Raw genomic sequence first — 22,342 nt, forward strand, 5'->3', positions numbered from 1 at the left:
TGTCTTTTAACTGGAGAGTTAAGGCCATTTACATTCAAGGTGACTATTGATAAGTAACGGATTTGTCCTGCCTTTTTTCCATTAATATTCTTATTTTTCATTTTGGATTTCCTTTGTACTTTGGGAGATTTCCTTCCTTTACCTTTCTTACCTTCTTCTGTAGTGGTGACCACGTTTCTGTGTCTGTGTGCAGCACATCCTTAAGCATCCTCTGCAGGGCTTGATGGGTGGTGACAAATTGTTTGTCATGAAAGGTCTTCATTTCACTTTCATTCATGAATAAGAGCTTTACAGGGTATAATATTCTGGGTTGACAGTTTTTTTTTTCTGTTAAGATTTGGAATGTATCTCACCATTCTCGCCTAGCCTGCAGGGTTTTTGATAAGAAGTCAGCTGTAAGTCTAACTGGAAATACTCTGAAAGTAATCTGGCATTTCTCTTAGGCCCATTTTAGAATTTTTGCTTTATGTTTTACTGTGGAGAGTTTGATTACAGTGTGTCATGGTGAAGATCTTTTCTGGTCATCTCTATTAGAAGTTCTATCCTATACTTGGATGTCCCTTTCTTTCTCCAAATTGGGGAAATATTCTGTTATTATTTCACTAAAAACACCTTCTAATCCATTCTCTCTTTGGCTTCAGTAACTCCTAGAACCTGTATGTTGGGTCATTTGATAGTATCCTGTAGATTCCCAACAGTGTTGTTTTTCAGTGTTCTAATTTGTTTTTGTGTTTGGTCTAAGTGCTTTGTCATCTAATTCAGATATTCTTTCTTCTGCTTCACCAATTTTGTTGTTAAGGCTCTCCACTGTATTTATTATTTGTTCTACTGAATTCTAAATTTCCAAGATTTTATATTGATTTCTCTTTAAGATCTCAATTTCATGGGAGAAATTTTCTTTCATGTCATGTACAGCTTTCATTAGATCATGCATTTGCTTCTTATTACTTCTATGTAATTCTATGATCAAATTTTTGAATACCATTTCTTACATTCTTTCATCATATTCACAATCTAGTATTCAGGTGTTCTTTTGGGCGTGTCATGTTGTCTTCCTTATTCTTGTCTCTTGGATTAGTGTGTTTGTTATTTGGCATTTATGGGGATACTCATTAGTTTTTTTTTTTTTTTTCCTGTGGCGGCTTTTATCTTTGGGGTATGTCTGAGTGGGTTAGTGGAGTGTTGGTTTTCAGGGAATACCTAGAGGCGGTGTGGTGGTTGTGGCCAGGGAGCTCTGTTTAGTGCTCCAGGCTGAAGGGTGTGTCCTAGGTGACACACCCAGGTTTGGCATGGTAAATCTATTTTTTTTTCTAGAGGGGAGGCTTCTTCCTATCTGTTGGTGTACACTCTGCTAGGTCCTCTCCTTGAAGGAGACTAGTGCCTGTGTGCTAGCCCTAATGGGTATATTATTGATCTGCTCTACCACAAGGACCACAGAAAAGATCTGTTTAGTCCTCAGTGTAAGCTCAGATTCCCCAGTAGTGTCTCTCACCAGGTAAACAGGGAGCCATAATCATGTGGAGTTTCCCACAGTAACTGCCCAATATCCCAGCCACACCCTAAGTACTCCCACACAGCCTCAGTATTGCTAGAGTCCTGGCACACAAGCCTTCCATGGTTGCGAGCACCCAGCCCCCTGTCTGCCTCCCAACCAGACTCAGGAGAATCCTCTTGTTTGCTGGGCATGGACACGAGCTGGCACAGCTGTTCCATATGTCCAAAATGGCACCTTCTCTGTGTCAGCTTGTTATAGGATGTCATTGCAGTATGATTGGGGAGAGAGAAATGTGTCCCCCCCCTTGTTTTTTCTCCTCTAGTTTGGCAGGTACGCTATACCCCACGGGGCTTCAAGCTGGGTTCCCTCTAGGCTCTTCCTGCAGCTTTTTGGCCAGTGGCTTGGAATGCTGCAGTCTGTTCTTAACTCATTCTCCAGTGCTGGTGCAGAGGCTCTGGGCTGCTGGGTCCTAAGTTATGCATATCTTAGCCCTCCACGTAGGTCCACTGTGTTGCTCCAATTTACGTAGAGTTTCCTTTGCTGTTTTCACCATGACTCTTCCCTGAGACTGCACTCTTTTCACTTTTTTAAGCTATCTTCTCCTGTGTTATTATTTAAACAAATCATTCTTCAGTAAACAAAAGGGTCTCAGAGATAAACTTATCAATTAAATTGTATTAAACCTTACAGACACTGGACATGGACATACTGCCAAGTAATTTTAAGTATTTAAACACATGAGGGATTTTAGTCATAGTGTTGGGTAGAAGTTTTGAGTCAGAATGCTTGAGGCTGATAGGGTAACATCTGAATAATATAGTAGTTACTTTAACACCTTTAAATCCCAAGGCCTGGCTCACATCATTGAATCACTGTTCCAAAGGCATAGAAGCATTCAGTATTAAAAGCATTGATACTTTATTTTTTACCTCCCAGCTAAAGCATTTCTCTTACCAGTGTGCATCATAAACTCACGCTGATAAAGGGTGGACAGGTGTAGGCATATTATTTGGTTCACTTATTCCTAGTTAATTACTTTTATGGTTCAAATACCAAGTGATAATAGAAAAGTGAGATAAATAGCTATCCATTAAAATGCTTGGAATATTATAAAAAATGACTTTGTTTATGCCAGCCAACTCTAAGTATACTATTTACCACATAATACATTGTCTCCAGGAAGAGACACAGATTTTTTTTTTTTTACCAGGATATGTGATAATGCCTGAAGCTAGTTAGGATATGCCAATAAAACATTTGATATAGTGAGCATTTTTAACATGTAATTTAATTTTTCATTCAAGAAAATACAATTGAGATTAAATTTCTATATGTGGTTTATTTGTAAAATCAAGTATTATAAAAGGATAGAAAATACATGTATCTAGTAACTAATGAAGTTCTGAAAAGTAAGAAGGACAAGAAATGAGGAATAGCAAGCAGACTAGCCCTCCTCCAAAGATAACCAAGTCCAAATTCCCAGAACCTATAAATCTGTTTTTATATGGCAGAGGAGAATTGAAGTTGCAGGTGGAATGAACATTGTGAATCAGCTGACTTTAGGATACAGTATCTTGTGTTAGCCAGGTGGGCCAAATGCAGTTATAAGAGTCCTTAGGTGTAAAAGACAGAGTTAGAAGAGTCTGAGAGGAAACTGTGCCCATATGGGGCAGCATCAGACAGACAAATCATTGCAGGCTTTGCAAACAGGCAAGCAGATTACAGGCCAAGAAATAGGAGTTGCTTTAAAATCAGGAAAAGGTAAGGAAACATGTTCTCCTACAGAGCTCCAGAAGGGACACAGCTTTGCAAACACATTGATTTTAATCCAATGATACCTGAGGCAGAAGTCAATCCCCCCAAACTGTAAGATAATATGTAATGCTGGGGCTCAGCTCCAGGGACATGTCAGAGAGCAAGTTATGAGCCTTGTGTAAGTTTATACCTCTTTATAGTCCCAGCAGCAGTGAAACTACACAGGAAACACACCCACTTGGTCAGGGCAGCCCAATCCCTTATATAAGCTTATAAACAATAGTGGCATATAGACCAGCAGTTATATAACAAAATTACAGCAGTTCCAGGCCTCCTGGTTGCTTTGACAAGAAAGGAGTCTGGTTAATTTCACTTTCCCAACACTTGACCCTTTCATGGTTCCTCACCTCACAATCTAGGTGTGTGTTATATTCTGGGATGGACCATGTGTGAGGAGTGCGTAAGGAGTGAGGAACAAGCTGCAGTAACAAATTATCAGTGAGCATGTAGCATCACATGCAATGAATAGGTCTGCCTGCCATCCATAAGATCCGAAAGCCCTTAAGATACTCAAAGGTTGGGATACATTGTTTTATGCATTTTTTGCATGTATACCGGTAAATTTCTAGCCCAAACCATCACGGACACAATACCCCAACCCTGACCAGGTTTTATTGTATTGCTATCAGAGTTAAATCTTTACAGGGGTTGTCCCACGGAGGGCCAGAGAACTCTATCTCATTAACCAAGTCCAGTTTTGGTCACAGGCTGTGGCCACCTTCCAAGGCAGCCCAGCTGTAAAGCTGATAGGTAACTCAGTGTACATCCAACAAGTCAACTGGTCAGCTACCATTGTGAAGATGTGCATCTAGTCCCCCAGGGTGTTTGCAGCCACCAGGCTGTATTTATCTGGGGAAAAGTTCCAATAAATTCTGTAACCTTTTAAGGGTTGACTTTCGATGGCTTAGCAAGTAAGTATAGCTGCTTTAAAATCTGTAAGAGTCACATCATCTATTTAATGGGACATATATGCATTGTCACTGATATTGCCTATGAAGTAAAATCTGCCATTACCAAGCTACGCCACAAGGTGGCGCTATGTAAAAGGAAATGATTTCTACTCTATGTTGAGCAGTCTGTAGCAACTGCCACAAGGCTGGGGCACACAGTCAAATATGCTAATTTACAATTTTAGCCCCCAAAGTAAAATTTCATCCACCCTTATATTCCATAATACTATTGAGTGGGTCTTGCATAGCACTTAAGGCTCAGCATTGTCCTTGTCACTGGAAGATTCAGCAATCCCAATTGCATATACAGACTAGAAGATGGCAACCTCATCTACCAGGGAGAAAATGGTATCTTATTCTGTCTCCACTTCTTGAGCTAAGAATAGGGGAAATGTGAGAACATTCCTCGAACACATAGTAAATAATCATCAAGTGAACTAAAGGAATCTGGAAGTCAGCACTTCCATAACTTGACTGCAGGGTAAGTACACTGGGATTAAGGGCAGGGCAGTAGAGCTGAAAGAATCCCCAGTAAATGCTATTTAAAAGCCCTGTGGAGGCTGGACAAGGGCTGAGAGATGACCTGATATGCAGAAAATTTAAGGAGTGTTGGCGAGCAAAGGGAACTTTACAAAGTACCAAAACCTCTGCCAACAATCAAAGAAAAAATGAATGATCTCTGCTAAGCTAGAAAGATATTTAGCCTGAAAAGCCTAACAAAACCTACAGTGTCTGGCCTGTGCTCAGATCATAAATGTTGCTTAAACAAAATTACTGATCCTTGCCTCAAAATATTGAACATCAGTGATGAAATGTATTTAACTCGACACAAGTTTGTACTCCAATCAAAAACAGATTAGACTGAATTCATCATCTGATCTATTGAGAGAAGAGGCATACCCAGTTCTGTTGTTAAACAGTACTATTTCAGCCTCTATTATTATTTTGTTCACAAATTCCTGGCATAAAATAAATAATCATGAAAGCAGGAAGAAGAAAAATTGAGCTGTGATCAAGAGAGGGAATATTCCATATAAGCAGACATAGAGATGGTGCAAATGCTTGTCTGTCTGATGGCAGAACAACTCTGTCCTCACAAAACCAATAAACTGCTCTGTAATCTAGTAGAATGAACTGCACTTTTATTCTTGAGGTCTGACATCTAGTCTTGGGGTGAGCACCCTTTTCAAATTTGTCCTTTGCATACTCTCCTTTAGTCAAAGTGTAGCATATGGAGCTTCTTTATGTCTTGCAGTCACTCTATTATCACAATTTAATTTTTTTTTAAAGTCCCTTTTATCCCATGCATGGTTTCTGGATTCTGGATTGAATCAGCTTGATACAAGGGTTCTCCTTACCATGGGTACCAGTGTTTTCAGGCTCTTCCAGTGGTCAGAGATAGAATGTGTACATAAAGAACTCACATAACATCTAATTAACATGCGATCTCATAGGATGTTCCTTACTTTCTTCCACTTCACGGTTGTATCTTCCCTTTCCCACAGGAAGAAAGCTGGTTCATAAAAAGGTTAATGTACTAATCAGGTGTACTGGTACAGATGGGATATTACATTATCTTATGGTATATTCAATAAAGTTTAGAATCACTGAAATTACCATGTAAGAGTTTCTCTCTCCCTCCCTGTTTTTGTCCTTTAAATTTTTTAAGTATCTAAGTATTTAATGATAATGCTGAGTACCAAAATATATTATTTTTTCTCTGTAGTTATATAATCCTATAGTTTCACTTTTATAGTTTGCTTAATTCTCTTTTTGATCTTTTTGAAAGGTAAGATATTTAGTTGTTCAAAATGGATTGTAAGATTATACTTTTTAAAGATTCTATATTCTCCCTCTTATAGACCACCAATTATTTTCAGAGAGGTGCTATGATTCTATCCCTAACAGCTCCTTTATTCCCAAAACATTATGATTTTCAACTTTTAATAATCTTCCCCCCTGGGAAAAAAATGTCCAAATTTGTTAAAATGAAAGTTAATTCTGAGTAAACAGGTGCTGCATGAGAGCCTGAGGTGTTATTTTCCAAATGGCATGTGTTGAAAAACCTATTATTTGTGAAGTGTTTTTTGTAACATTGACAGTTTTAAAAAATATCTTGGTATCTTCTGCACTCCAAATTAATATTATGACATAACTGATTATCAACACATAAAATGCTGGCATACTCCAAGGAAATGTTAAAAAGAGCTGAAAAGGGGTTATGATTTTAGGATGACGAATCAAGTGGTTAAGGATTACTGGAAAACCTAGAAAGAAATGATTTTAAAAATCACGTTAAAAAATAAATCTTTTAAAAAAATACAAAAATCACATTAATTGCTACGCATTACAATATTGATATACACTAAGTACTGTTAACACACACAATGGAGTTCATGACTTTTGTTCATATAAACATATAACATATTTTTGAACCCTACAAATATTTATGTGTACAAAATGAGGGTAAATTAAAAATATGAAAACCTTAAAGTAACACAAACATGATATTCAACATGTATTTATGAAAATATTTGTTTGGCATGAGCATGTCTACCCACAAATGAGAACACATACCACTGCATCCTTTTACACTTAAAGTAGTATATACATACTTGCTGGTTTTCTTATCGATGTATTTCCAGCACTGGTGAGGGATGAGTTCAGAATTTTAAAAGTATCTGTGATCTGTAATGCCTTCCCAAAACTGTGTTATATTCTGAAAGGAAGGGAGACAAAAAGCATTGGTGTACATTTCATTAGGATAATCTAATAGAGAAATGGCGATTGAGCAAATTGGGTAACGAACAATTCATAGAGCTCAGTGGGTTAAGCTGCAGCTTGTAATGCCAGCATCCCATACTGGAGCGTTGATTCAAGCCCTGGTTACCCCACTTCCAGTCCAGCTTCCTCCTAATGTATTACTTCCAAGACTTAAAAAAAAAAATCTACAGAAATTTCCAGGTTTTCTTTCTTAGCTTCTTCACTGGCCATGTACAGAGGGTAGGGGTCCGTAGGGCCCAAGAGTGATTGGAGCATGAAATTTGTGGTGATTAAAGAGGTTTTTCTTCTTTTGAGAAATGTCTGTTTAGGTCCTTTGTGCATTTCTTAACTAGATTTGTTGATTTTTAAACATTCTGGATATTGATCCTGTGCCTGTTAAGTAGCTTACAAATATAATCTCCCATTCTGCCAAGTTTCTTCAGTCTCTTGATTGTTTCCTTTGCCAATCAGAAGCTTCTGAGTTTGATATAATCCCACTTGTCTAGTTTTGCTTTTGTTGCCTGAAATTTTGGGCAATGTGTATTTGTAAGTATATACATTCATTTGGGTATTATGTGTATTTATACGTACATTTCTCCCTGGTCTGTTTAGATAAAGTTCTAACTTAGTGTTTTTAGTATTTAGCATCATGGAAAAAGTATTGACAGGATTTGGATATGTTTCCCTATGCATGTGACAATATTTCTAATGAATGCTTACATGATCTTATTTGCTCATTTTATGCTAACCAATAATTGGGATATATGTTGTTGTTAGTCAATTTTCAATCATTTTACCAGGCAGCACACTGTGGTCACCTTTTCATATTTCAGCTTGATTCATATTTTTATTGTTTTTTTTTTTTTTCTTGAGATCACACAGATTGCTCTGGTAAATCTTTCCCTACTGCTTCTATTGGTTACTATTATCTTTGCTGTAGGAACAGAAATGGTTGTTTTGTTTTGTTCCATTCTCTCTTCTTACCATCTGTAACACCATTTTCTGGGGTTCTTTCTCCATTTCTTCTGTACTGTGTAAATTTTTCACATTTGCCTTATATGCTTGAATTTGGTAACTGAAGTTGGTTACAGAAATCACCATGAACACCCTTTTCTTTTTATGCTAGGACATTTGTAGAATTCTAAACAACTTTTATCAATTTTGTCCCTATTTAACTTTGGTTTTTGTTTCTTACTTACATTTCAGATATTGCTTTCTCCTTCTTAACATATGCCTAATACATAATTATCTCTGCATTTTCCATCTTTATCATCATTTTCACTTACATGTGTCTTTGTAAATAAAATATAGCTGGGTTTGCTTGTTTTAAACAGCAGTGTGAGAATCTTTATTTTAAATATTCTGAGTAATCACAGAGACGTTGCAATGCATTTTTGCTATCCTATTTTTCCTACTTTACATGATTTCTTACTGTCATTTAGCTTCTTTCCTGCCATTGGTTTGTTCAAGTTTTATTTTTGCCCCTTATTTCCTTTTACTTTTTTGAATGATTTTACATGAATGCTGCTTATTTTAGTAATTATTTCATTTTATCTAGTGAAGTAGTTCATAAAAGACAGACTACTCAGGTTCCACCATCCAAATTCAGAAACAGAGCATTACAGATACACTGAAAGGTTCCTAGACAGTCTTCCTTTGGCATGGGTCCTCTGGTCTTCCAAGACATGATCTCTCTTCTGACAATCATGTTTATCCTCTCCTTATTTGCAGTTGTGTTCCCAGTCTTTTTGTCCACACCATCAAAGATGAGGCAATAAGTCATTTCCCTCTGTTAGACTCTCCCAATTGGCTCCTATCTCACAGCCATCTAGGAAAACCTGATACATGGAGTTTCCAGTTCCTCTGCTTCTGTACTTGAATGGAACACTGCATACACCACAGGATGAACAGTGACTCACAGACTACATTAAGGCTCGATTTCACCACAAGTAATCTCAGAGAAATCCCAGATGCTGAGTAAAACCACTTGTTGAGCAGCACGTAGTGTTTCTTACTGTATTAACATGAAATGGTAGCCAGGAAGATAGCATAAAAGTAACTGCACATTTTATGTACTCCAATTCTGCTTTCCTTCATGTATACTGCCTTAAGTTTCTACCTCCCAAATAGATGATTAGCTCTTTAACTATACCTGCATTTCTGCTTAGGGAAGACCTGGACAAAATTTATTACAGTCCTATCTGGTCTTCCTCTTTTATTTATCAGGTCGTGTATCTATAAAACGACAGTTTAGGGATGCCATAAGACGACACTCATATGTAATGTAATTTATGCTCCTCTATCAATGTAGACCATTGCCTTCTTTTTATCAGCAATTAATGAGCAATAGTTGGTAATGGTTTTGGCCTGGCCCAGCCCCGGATGCTGAGGCTCTTTGGTGAGTGAATCAGCAGATGGAAGAGCTCTTTCTCTGTCCCTCTTTCTCTCTCTAAATCTCTTGAAATGTGTGTGTGTGTGTATATATATATATACACTAACCAAATGATCTATGTAAACATAGTAAAACATTTATAATAACGTGTCAATTATCAGTAAGATAATTAACATATCCATTACCTCAGTTACTTTATGTGTATGTGTTTGTGTGCGTGGTGATAATATATAATATCTGCTCTTGTAGTAAACTTCAGATAGGCAATAAAATATTGTTAACTATGATCACACTGTTGTATGCTAGCTTACCAATATTTTGCTTCCTACATCTGTCTTATTTCACTCAGTACAATGTCTTCGAAGTTTATACACAATGGCATCAATGGCAGGACTTCCTCTTTTTGGGGGTCAAATAATATTCCAGTGTGTGTGCATGTGCGTGTGTCTCCCATATTTTGTTTATCCATTTGCTGACATTTAGCTTATTTCCATATGTGGCTTATTGTGAATAGTGCTGAAATGAATATGGGGGTGCAAATGTTTCTTGAACAGAATGATTCAATTTCCTTTGGATAATGTGTACCCAGATGTGGGATTCCTGGATCATATGGTAGGTCTGGTGTTAATTTGAGGGAGGGGAACTTCCATACAGTTTTCTAGATGGCTGTACCAATTTATATCCTCGCCAACAGTGCATAAGGAACCCTTTTCTCCATATACTCATCAACAGTTATAATTATGGGCCGGCGCCGCGGCTCACTAGGCTAATCCTCCGCCTTGCAGCACCGGCACACCAGGTTCTAGTCCCGGTTGGGGCGCCGGATTCTGTCCCGGTTGCCCCTCTTCCAGGCCAGCTCTCTGCTGTGGCCCGGGCGGCCACTGGAGAGTGAACCAATGGCAAAAGAAAGACCTTTCTCTCTGTCTCTCTCTCTCACTGTTCACTCAGCCTGTCAAAAAAAAAAAAAAACAGTTATAATTGCTACTATCAGAAAGATGAAATATAACAGATGTGAGATATCTCATTGCAGTTTTGATCCATGTCCCTCCGATAATTATGAAATTGAGGACCTTATCGTAGTTGAAGGTACATGAAAGAGTTGGTGAAAAATTGAAATAATTTTTTTTTGCTGTAAAATCTGTGGAATACATATGTGATTTTTTTCACAATAGGCAATTTCCATGCAGTTTTGAAGAACCCTCATATACATTTTGGTAATTTTATGTGGTCTTTGGGAAAAAAATGCCTATTCAGTTACTGTACCCAATTGTAAATGGTAACCATTTATTGTCTTGCTATTGAGTTACATGAGTTTCTGCATTCTTTTACCCTTTTGCAAATGTAGGTAGCCTTTTCATCTTGTTAACTGTTTCTTTGCTCTACTGAAGCTTTTTAGGTAATGCAATAATGGTATTTTTTTTTTTTTTTGCCTGTGATTTTCTGGTCACATACAAAAAAATTATTGCCAGGTACAATGTTAGGAAGCTTTCCTTGGGGTGTTCATTTAGCCTGGTGATTCAGACACCAGTTAAGATGCCTGCATCCGGCCGGCGCCGCGGCTCACTAGGCTAATCCTCCGCCTAGCGGCGCCGGCACACCGGGTTCTAGTCCCGGTCGGGGCGCCGGATTCTGTCCCGGTTGCCCCTCTTCCAGGCCAGCCCTCTGCTGTGGCCAGGGAGTGCAGTGGAGGATGGCCCAGGTGCTTGGGCCCTGCACCCCATGGGAGACCTGGAAAAGCACCTGGCTCCTGGCTCCTGCCATCGGATCAGCGCGGTGCACCGGCCGCAGCGCGCCAGCCGCGGCGGCCATTGGAGGGTGAACCAACGGCAAAGGAAGACCTTTCTCTCTGTCTCTCTCTCTCACTGTCCACTCTGCCTGTCAAAAAAAAAAAAAAAAAAAAAAGATGCCTGCATCCCACACTGGAGTGGCTCAGGTTCTTGACTCCAGCTTCCTGGTAATTGCTGAAGTACTTGGGTTTCTGCCACCAGTTGGGAGACCTCTACAGCATTCTCTGACCCAGCTCTTGTTGGATTTTGAGAAGTAAACCAGTAGGTCTGATCTTTGTTTCTCTGAGAGGCAGAGAGAAAGAGAAAAAAATAAACACATGAATAGATTTTTAAATGCTTTCTTCCAGTAGTAGTGCAATTTTTGGTCTTAGGTTTAAATCTTTCATCCATTTTAATTGGATTTTCATAGTATAGGGTGATATTGGATCCTATTTCATTCTTCTACATAAATATCCAATTTTCTATCAACAGTTATTGAAGAAAGTATCATTTCCCCCTTGGATATTTATCAATCAGAGACACATCCAATTATTTCTGGACTCTCTGTTTAGCTCTATGGTTTATATGTATTGATGCCAGTATAATACTGTTGTGATTACTGTATCTATGTAATATATTTTTAAATCGAGGTGATGATTCCAGCTTTGTTCCTTTGCTCAAAATTGTTGTGGCTGTTTGGAGTATTCTGTAGTCCCACATGATTTTTAGAATTGTGTTTTTCTATTGCTGTGGAAAATGCTATTGGGATTTTGATAGGAATTGCATTGAAGCTCTGGATCACTTTGAGTAGGAGGACATTTAAAACTATTAATTCTTCTAATCCAAGAACACAGGATGTCTTTCTATTTACCTGTGTCTTCTTTCCTTTATCAATTGTTTATAATATTTAGCATACAAGTATTTCAGTTCTTTGGTTAAGTTGATTCTGAAGTATTTCATTCTTTTTGTTACTAGTATGTATGTTGACTGATTTCCATGTCAGATTTCATTGTTTCAAATGGTAACCAAAGGAATACAGGAATGCCTATGCATAGAAAACAGTTGATTTAATTCTAAAAACTTACTCATCTGTGGGGACATTTTTAGAATTAAGTTTATTATGCAATGATAAAAGGTCACTTCAACAGGAAGATATAGAAGTTATAAATATATATACCCGATATAACCTATTTAAAGAAAATGTTGAGATATCTAAAGACAAAAATCAAGAGCAATGCAAAAACTGTAGGGGACTCTGATAGCCTACTTACACTTATGGCTAAAATGTCCCAGATAGAATACCAGTAAATAAATACTGATCTTGAACTACCCATCAGACCAAATGTACTTAACAAATATGTAGGGAAATTTGTGACCAACAGCTGAAGAATATATGTTCTTTAAAAACATACATGGGACAGGTGACAAAGCAGGTATTAAGAATTTTTTTAAAGATTTATTTGTTTGAAAGACAATTATGGAAAGAAAGGTCTTCCATCCACTGGTTCACTCCCCAAATGGGCAATGACCAGGGCTAGGCCAAGCCAGGAGGATTTTCCAGGTCTCCCCTGTGGGTGCAGGGGCCCAGGGAGTTGGGCCATCTCCTGCTGATTTCCAAGGTGCATTAGCAGGGGGCTGTATCAGAAGTGGAACAACCAGGACTCCAAATGGTACCTACATAGCATACCAGTGTTCCAGGCCACGGTTTAACATTGATAACAACAATAAACCAGAAAAGTCACTAAGATATGGAGACTGACTAAATAATATATGTTAAAAACAACTGAGACAAACATGAAATCAAAAAAAGAATTTAAAATGTATCTTGAGAAAAATGGAAACAAAAAACATTTCCTACTAAAATCTGTGGCATTCAGTAAAACCAGTATGAAGAGGGACATTTCTAACAATGAGCACCCACAATAAAATGGAAAGAAAAGATCTCTGATAAAGAACAAACTGAAAGTTGTCAGATGGAAAGAATAATAACGTGAAGATCAGAAAAAAATAAGCAAAACAAGAGTTGGTTTGGGGGGGGAAGATAAGCAAAATCAACAAATCCTTAGCTATGCCAAGAAAACAAAGAGATAATGTACAAATAAATTACAATAAATGCCTCAGAAACAAAAATGATAAGGGACTATTATAAAAATATTACATTAAACTTCATATAACCTAAAAGAAAAATTCATAGCAACATGCCATCTATCAAAACTCACTTTGGCAGCACATATACTAAAAGTTAATCAAGAAGAAATAAAAAACCTTAACAGATCATAACAAATAAGGAGATTGAATTATTAATCAAAAAATCTTCCCAAAAAAGTAAAGAACAGTACCATATGGCTTCACAAATGACACATTTAGAGAATAAATACCAATCCTTCTTAAATTCTTCCAAAAAATATAAGAACTCTCACAAAAATCGTAATATTTTGAAACTCATTCTGTGAGGCCAGGATCACACTGGTACCAAAACTGTACCATTATCTTCTTACCATGTTAAAAAGATAGTTGGGAGCGCAATGTAGTGCAATGGTTAAGTCACCCTCAGAGTGCCTGGTTTGAGTCTCTGTACTCTGCTTCCAGTCCAGCTTTCAGCTACTGTACAGTCTGGATGGCAGCAGGTGATTGCTTAAGTCCTTGGGTCCCTGCCACCCACATGGGAGACCCAGATTGAGTTCCTGGCTCCTGTCTTTAGCCTGGCCTACCCTTGGCTATTACAGACATTTGGGGAATGTACCAGCAGATGGAAGATCTCTGTCTCTCTTTCTGCTTCTCTCTCTGCCTTTCAAAAAATGTAAAAAAAATACATGTATATTTTAAAAATAAAAAGAATAGCATATTCCAAGAATATGAAAATGAGTTCATGGTACAACCTTTTCTCTTTCCCTCACCTGCTTTAAGGTTGTTTCTTCCCTTGGATAGTCTATCTCGGTACTTCCATGAACCTGGAAACTGTTTATCTGATTTCACCCTCTCGAAATCCAGTCATTCATCATATCTGCAAATCTACCTCTGAATTATTTCTTAAAACCACTTCGCTCATCACTTTACCACTTCTATGACCTAAACTGGGATACTACCATCTCTCACTTAGACCACTTCAGTCATCTCCCAGTCAGGCTCCCTTCCTTCAATTTCCACAACCACTAGTCAATCCTTGAATCTACTGCCAGAGAATTCATTTTAAAATAATAATATGCATGATTACTAATGTGTGGGCTGGTATATTAAGATTGTAAGATATGAACCAAGCTCCTACTATACTCTATACATTGACTGTGTGATCAAATGACTCCCATCTAGCTATTTGTGTTTTTTTGACATTCCAAGTTCCTATACACATCGCTGTTAAATATATACCATTTGTTCTAAAGTCAATGCTATTCTGCTTCAGTCTATCTGATATTTCCTTTTAATCTTTAAGAGACAGCTAAATATGCATATGCCTTCCTGTCTGAAATCGTTGCTGATGTCTTCATCCTCTCTGTGACTCTTATGCACTTCTGCTGGGCAAAGTCTCAAGGCAAAGTGCTTTTTGAAGCCTCTTCTAGGATTAAATCTTCAAACACCCTGATTGAAAGGAGGAGGCCAGAATAAAGGGTTGGAGACAAACTACAACTACTCAGAGAAGCCCTGCAAGGTCCTTTGGCAAAAGGCATAAGGGAGGGTGAGTAATGAGGGCCTCAGCTGTAGTTGATCTACCACACATTGCAAATATTAACTTCTGAATGTCTGGGATCCAGAGAAGCTGTTTCTTAAAGTACACTTGGAGATTATCTACAGTGGTTAATCAAATTTCCACTTGACAATATGCCATCAATGAAAGAACAAAAAAGACTTGAGGGCTACCAGAAAGTCATAAGCTGGTGGAAGCTCTATTCAGTTGAAATATTGGTACAAGCACAACTTGTTGCCAGTTAATGTCATAGCTTTAGTGGTTTTTATTTGTCACTACTTTTAAGAGCTGAATGTTGAGTCAACTGACATAAAGACTTTGGGAGAGAACTAATTTGAAGGTAGAAACTATGAAATAGATACCATACCACATAGTAATTGAGGTATGAGATGGCGAGAAAATGTAGGGTATTTTTGTGACTGCTGACTTAGTAGATCCTGAGCTACACACTACATAATGTATTTTAGGGACTCTGTTGTTACTTTCAAATATGGCATAATGAAAGAAACAAATTTTTCTGTAAGTTATCCATAAAAGCCTTAATGCATACATATTCACATTAGAGCCATCACTGAGTAACAGCCCAAAGTATTTACCCAGCCTCTTGTGCTCTTGCTACATAAGCAAATAGTCTTTTAAAAGAAGAGCATGAAGAGCTGACTTATTTATTTGAAAGGCAGAATTACAGAGAGTGTGAGTGAACTGTTCCATCTGCTAGTTCACTCACACGAAGCTGGGCCAAAGCCAGGAGCCAAGAGCTTCTTCTGGGTCTCCCATGTGGGGCATGGCCCACCTACTTGGGCCATCCTCTGCTGCTTTCCTAGGGACATTAGCAAGGGGTTGAATTGGAAATGGAACATCCGGGACTTAAACCAGCTTTACCTGCTGTACCACAGCGCTGGTTCCTGTGCATGCTTTTTAAAGACATTTTTCTTTTTCAAGGTATATTTATTTATTTAAAAGGCTGAGCAACAGAGGGATGGAAAGAGATCCTCATCTACTAGTTCACTTCCCAAATGGCTCACCAGCCAGGCTTGGGCCAGGCTGAAGCCAGTAGCCAGCAGCTCCATCTGGGTCTCCTACATGAGCCATCTTCTTTCTGCTGTCTTTCCAGGTGCATTAGCAGGGAGCTAGGTGGGAAACAGAACAGCCAAGACTCAAACTGGCACTCCAATATGGGATGTAGTCATTTCAAGTGTCAGCTTAATCCATTGTGCCAAAATGCTTGCCCCTGAAAGAATTTTAAGTCTGAATAAGCAAACATGTAAAGTGAACCCCACAGATATTGAAAGACTACGTCTCAGGTGTGCTAGATCAATTTTTTAACATTTTGCATATTCACCTTATATACATATCCATACAGTTTTCTTGAAAGCAGGATATTAACATGATAAGAATAATAAAGTAAGGGAAGAGGGATATATTATGCAGAGGGAATAATTCAGTGAAGACAACATTTATAAACATCTATATACAAAATAATATGGCATCCACACAGTTCTTATACTATGTCTATAGATTAACTTTCACATGTGAGGGAAGACACATGGAACTTGTCTTTCTGTGTCTGACCCATTTTACTTAGCACAATGATTTTCATTTCCATTCATTTTGTGGCAAATATCAGGCTTTCATTTGTTTTTCATGGCTAAATAATAGTGTGTTTATATATATAACATTTTCTTTATCCAATTCTCAGTTATCTTTGCTAAGCTAATCATAAACTACTGTAGGTGCACCAAAAAATTACTGGGTCAAATCAACCCATGATTTTTTTCTTGGACACTATCGCTTCCTCTTATTGCCTTTCATATGTACATAGATACATAGTAGGGTTGACCTAAATCTTGATGGCAGAGAAGTAAAATCAAACATCCAAGTAAGTGACTAGAAGAGTAGATTATGATATAACACAACTAACAAATTTAGGCAGTCAATCTAAGGACACCATACTGGGGGTGGTATTCACGCCTATTGCTTTTGTCGTTTATTCACCCTGGTCCTGGTAGTAACTGCCTTCCTTCACAATTACAGTTTGAAAGGCATCAGCTCTCAGGGGTAGGGCAGCTCTAGCCAGCACTGTTCCATGTTTTCACAGTTAAGCCTACTGGTACTAATACATGATATCTTTCCATTCCTTATTGTATGGCTCACACTACTCATATCTCTGTATATTACTTCTTTGTTAAATTCTTCCCAATTTGTCAACTATTTTGTTTCTGGAACTTCAATACAAAAGGTGACCATATGCTACAAGTTACACCTACTATTCTCAGGTAATCTTGACTATTCCCCTTCCTGTTTGGAAAGTATCCTTGTTTGGAGAATAATTTACATGGTCACGCTACTAATATATCAGCTAAGTGATAATTGCAAGTTCCTAATTGTTAATCTGTAAAATGATAGGGGAATTGGGTATTCAGTCACAAAGTCAACTGTGGTAAAATAAACAATACTAGGGTCATAAAGAGGAGGTTTTCACTCCCAATTGTCATTTATTAGCTCCGTAAAGATGAGCACTTAATTTCTCTGAAAATTCTTATTATCTGCAGAATAAAAAAAAAAACCCTCAAAGTGAAGGTTTTTTTTAAGGATCAGAGGATGTGTAAAAAGTGTCCTAAGTATAAGGGCTTGGGCATATTATAAGTTATTAAAATTATCTTTGTTCTAGGAAGTCATTGTCTTGCAATCTTTGATATATAGAAATATTCAAAAATGATTAATGAGATTCTTTAATGGATGATTTTCCAATGTGAATCAACTGTAAGCATAAATGACATTCACAATTATCTTGTTAGAAAATACTTTTTCATTTCATTCTTCTTTAGACTAATAATTTTCCTTAAACTTAAGTAATAAAATCTATGGTTATTATATCCCATTTCAGATATAATTATGGATATAGTCAAACCTGTTAACTTGTCAAGTATTAATATGAGTAATCCGGACTTATCCGCCTTCTGTCTACCCGTGAGTTGATATAACCTGCCTTCAGACTATTGCCTATAGCCTGAGGTATGGAGGACTTCCTAATTTCAGAACAAAATACTGAGCAGGGGCCAGTGCTATGGCAAAGTGGGTTAAGCTGCTGCTTGTATGCTGGCACCCCACACCAAAAGTCAGCTTCCCATTCAGCTTTCTGATAATGCATCCGGGAAAGCAGCAAAAGGTGACCTAAGTACGTGGACCCCTGACACCCATGTGGAAAATCAGGACGGAGTTCCTGGCTCCCGCCTCGTCCAGACTTGGCTATGGTAGCCATTTCAGGAATGAACCAGCAGATGGAAGATTTCCCTCTCTCTGTTAATGCTGCCTTTCAAATTCTTTAAAAATCCAAGAAAAAAAGTACTGAGGAGTTTTCTTGTAAGAGTAACTGTGGCTACTGGCTCCTATAACTTCAGTGATGTTAGGAAGGGCCTTGTATAATGGGGTTAAGGAGCATTTGGCTGTTTCACCATTCCTACTTTGCATGTCTTAAGGAGGATTTTTATATCCCTTTATGAATATGCTGTGTCCTGTGGCACCTTTCATTTCCTTGTCATGGCTACAGTGTTACCTCGATGACTTCAGATTTTTAATCAAATGTTTACATTCAGCCAATTTAAGAACCACAAATGAAATAATATGTCAAAAGATAATGTATGCCAACTATGTCTAGCATATATATACTACCCAGGTAAAGTATATTTGTCATATAACGTTTAATAGCCACTTAACAAATATGAATATTGTACATACCATGAATGAGATATTTTGCTAGGTACCATGAGACATGTAATATTGGTCAGAAAGGATGGAGTTCTATCTTGGCAGATATATAACCTATTAGAGAAGTCAACGCTGTGCATTCTGCCATACAGTCATCTGTCAACAGTTATTTATCTCTGACTTACAGGCATTACACAACACATTTGAAACAAAGATAAATGAGCCATGGTCTACTCTTTCCAAAAAGTTCACCCTCAGGTAATTAGTTGTAATCCATTACTCTGGCTACCCATTGGACTTTGCTAGGATATCAATTTTGAGTTCAAAAACCAAGCTTCCCCATTATATTACAAAGTACATTGCCCATGTTGTATTATTTTACATATTCATCGAGAAAGTGATACAAGATCCTGCTAAATATCTATTGTTAATGATTATTTTTAGTGCTGATCTTTAGACTTCAGGTCAATTAGGAATCTTATGTTAAAAATGATTCCTTGGGGCCAGCGCCATGGCGCACTAGGTTAATCCTCCACCTGTGGCACCGGCATCCCATATGGGCACCGGTTCTAGTCCTGGTCGCTCCTCTTCCAGTCCAGCTCTCTGCTGTGGCCCGGGAGGGCAGTGGAAGATGGCCCAAGTGCTTGGGCCCCTGTATCCGCACGGGAGACCAGGAAGAAGCTCCTGGCTTCAGATTGGCGCAGTGCCGGCCGTGGTGGCCAACTGGGGAGTGAACCACCGGAAGGAATACCTTTCTCTCTGTCTCTTTCTCTCACTGTCTATAACTCTGCCTGTCAAATAAATCTTAAAAAAAATGATTCCTTACCCCAGCAAAGAAGAGATTTAAACTTAATTGTACCCTCAGGACATTTTACTTCGATTTCTTCCAGGAGTCTGGAACTCTATCCTGCTGTCCTAGATGAGTGGCAGGTTCTAAAGTACTTGAGCCATCATCTGCTGCTCTCCAGGATGTACCTCAGCAGGAAGCTGAGGCTGGACTTGACCCCAGGCACTCCACTGTGAAAGGCAGGTGTCCCAAGCAGCAGCTTAATCTGCTACACCACAATGTTTACCCGCTAACCCAGCTTAAAACATCTGTTAGATTTCCTTTCTCAGATGCCATTTTACATGTATTATTTACCACTGGGTAATCCCCACAATTGATACATTCTCTTTGATTATTTTTTAAGATTGTAATTCTGCCTTTCAAAATAAATTTTAAAATTTAAAATCTTTGGTTCATTCCTCAAATGGCTGCAACAGCTAGAGCCAGGCCTCAGCCAGGAGCCCAAGTGCTTGGATCATGTTCTGCTGCTTTCCCAGGTACATCAGCAGGGAACTGCATCACAAGTGGAGTAGCCATATGGGATGCTGATGCCTAAGGTGGCAGCTTTACCCATTACACCACCGTGCGGGCCCCCTCACACACGCATTGTATTTCTCACCTTTCCTCTCCCATTTCATCTCAATGGTTGACTTCTAAATATCCATGAAAATATGACATATTCTAAATTATTTTAACATAACTTTCTCCCCAATTGAAACAGAGTATGGTCTTGAATGGTAAAAACACGCAAGCTGATGGAACATATCCGTCCACCTTCATTTACTTTCCTTTGTGCTATTGTAAATATTTACTGGGTACCAGTTGGGAAAAAATTGTTTACTTTTATATTACAAAGAGTTAATGGCTTTATCTGTTTTGTTATTTACCATGATCCCTTCTCTACCTGTATGGCATTTTAGGCAGTTCCCTTAGATTTCCTATAAAAACATTGGTAAGTATCAAATTTAATTATTCTTATTTCCTAAAAGTAACTGTTATTGAATAGTACTGCATGATTTACAACCTTAATTTTACATCCAATTCATCCTTTTCTATCCCCCTCCTCAGGTTTGACACAAGATGTGTCAACCATTCTTCATAACCACTGTGGTTCTCATCTTCAGGGTACTATCAGGGCGTACAGTGAACTCAATCTGCACATCCTGAAGCTCATAAACTTGTAGGATAAAATGCACAGCTCTTTCTGGTATAAGGCAGTTGATTTATTTAATTTATTTCCAAGACAGAGTTACAGAGAGAGAGAGAGAGGTCTTCCATTCCACTGGTTCACTACCCAAATACCTGCAATGCCCAGAGCTGTGCCAATCAAGAGCAAAGAGCCTCCTCTGGGTTTCTGATGCAAGTGCAGGGGCCCAAGGGAGTTGGCCTTCCCAGGCCAGAGCAGAGAGCTGGATTGGAGGAAGAGCAGCCGGGACTCGAACCGGCGCCCATCTGGGATTGTTGGCACTGCAGGCTGGGGCTTTAACCCCCTGCAGCACAGTGCTGGCCCAGCAATTTGGTCTCTCTTTGCATTCTTCCCTATAGTCTCCACTTCTGCTTTGTGCTGCTTGTCAGGGATGGGGTACAGGAGAATCAGAATAGTTGCAAATGGTTTATATAATGTCAGATAGTATAGTATATTCTTGACCAACAAAGCCTGTATGGTCTCTATTATGAAAAGCAACAGAATATTTTCTCCTTTGCAAGCTATTTTATTCTCTTTCCTGGGCCAAGTGTACTTTTTGACTTCTTTTGTGACCCTTCTAAGCACTTGTTGCCTGACTTTTTATTGCTGGATCCCCACATTCTATCAAACAAGTCTTTGGACAGAGTCCCAGTAGATGACTCTAGAATGGATGCCAAGTGTCGAATTAGAAACTGGCGTCTGGCCAGCGCTGCAGTGCCGGCACTCTGGGTGCCAGTTCTGTCCTGATGATCCTCTTCTTGTCCATCTCTCTGCTGTGGCCTGGGGTGGCAGTGGAGGATGGCCCAAGTGCTTGTGGCCTGCACCCGCATGGGAGACCAGGAGGAAGCACCTGGCTCCTGGCTTCGGATCGGTGCAGTGCCGTAGCAGCCATTTGGGGAGTAAACCAATGGAAGGAAGACCTATCTCTCTCACTGTCTAACACACTGCCTGGCCAAAAAAAAAAAAAAAAAAAAAAAAAAGAAAGAAAGAAAGAAAGAAACTGGCATTTATTTTTTGGAGTGGTAATATAATGATATTGCGTTTTTTTTTTTTTTTTGACAGGCAGAGTTAGAGACAGACAGAACTGCAATAAACATTGAGGTGTAGACAGCTCCTTTTTTTCCCCATTTAAGTTCCTTTGGGTAAATTCCAAGGAGTGGGATAGCTGGGTCCTGTGGTAGTGCTATATTCAGGTTTCTGAGGAATCTCCAAACTGTCTTCAACAGTGGCTTTACCAGTTTGCTTCCCAACAACAGTGGGTTAGTGTCCCTTTTTCCCCACATCCTCTCCAGCATCTATTCTTGGTAGATTTCTGAATGTAAGCCATTCTAACCGGGGTGAAGTGAAACCTCATTGTGGTTTTGATTTGCATTTCCCTGATTGCTAGTGATCCTGAACATTTTTCCATGTGTCTGTTGGCCATTTGGATTTCCTCTTTTGAAAAATGTCTATTGAGGTCCTTGGCCCATCTCTCAAGTGGGTTGCTTGTTTTGTTGTTGTGGAGTTTCTTGATCATTTTATAGATTCTACTTGTTAATCCTTTATCAGTTGTGTAGTTTGCAATAATATCTCCCACTCTGTCGGTTGCCTCTTCACTTTCCTGTTTCTTTTGAAGTACAGAAACTTTTTATTTTGATGCAATCCCAAATGTTTATCTTTGATTACCTGTGCCTCTGGGGTATTTTCCAGGAATTCTTTGCCTGTTCCAATGTCTTGAAGGGTTTTCCTTTGTGCTCTCAATTAAGTTCATGGTGTCGCG

General features: G+C 38.6%; 1 protein-coding gene across 3 annotated transcripts in view; it reads right to left on the reverse strand.

Moving 5' to 3' along the window:
- Window positions 1-6,161: 6,161 nt before the first annotated feature.
- LOC149119556 (uncharacterized) overlaps window positions 6,162-22,342 on the reverse strand; it is a 101,514-nt gene continuing 85,333 nt past the window's right edge. The window contains exons 4-5 of one of the 3 annotated variants that reach the window (XM_089324943.1): window positions 6,876-6,979; window positions 6,162-6,527 (exon numbers count right to left, since the gene is read on the reverse strand). Coding sequence is in view for 1 of the 3 variants with exons in the window: in XM_089324946.1 (XP_089181072.1) it covers window positions 16,067-16,094 (28 nt within the window). In the remaining 2 variants the exon portion in view is untranslated. Of the gene's footprint in view, window positions 6,528-6,875; window positions 6,980-15,878; window positions 16,095-22,342 lie in introns of those variants that run through there. The other 2 variants (XM_089324944.1, XM_089324946.1) reach the window with 2 other exon arrangements.

Source organism: Oryctolagus cuniculus, chromosome X (genome assembly GCF_051225735.1).
Source record: "Oryctolagus cuniculus isolate XC-2025 breed Fujian yellow rabbit chromosome X, ASM5122573v1, whole genome shotgun sequence".
Lineage (NCBI taxonomy): Eukaryota > Metazoa > Chordata > Mammalia > Lagomorpha > Leporidae > Oryctolagus > Oryctolagus cuniculus.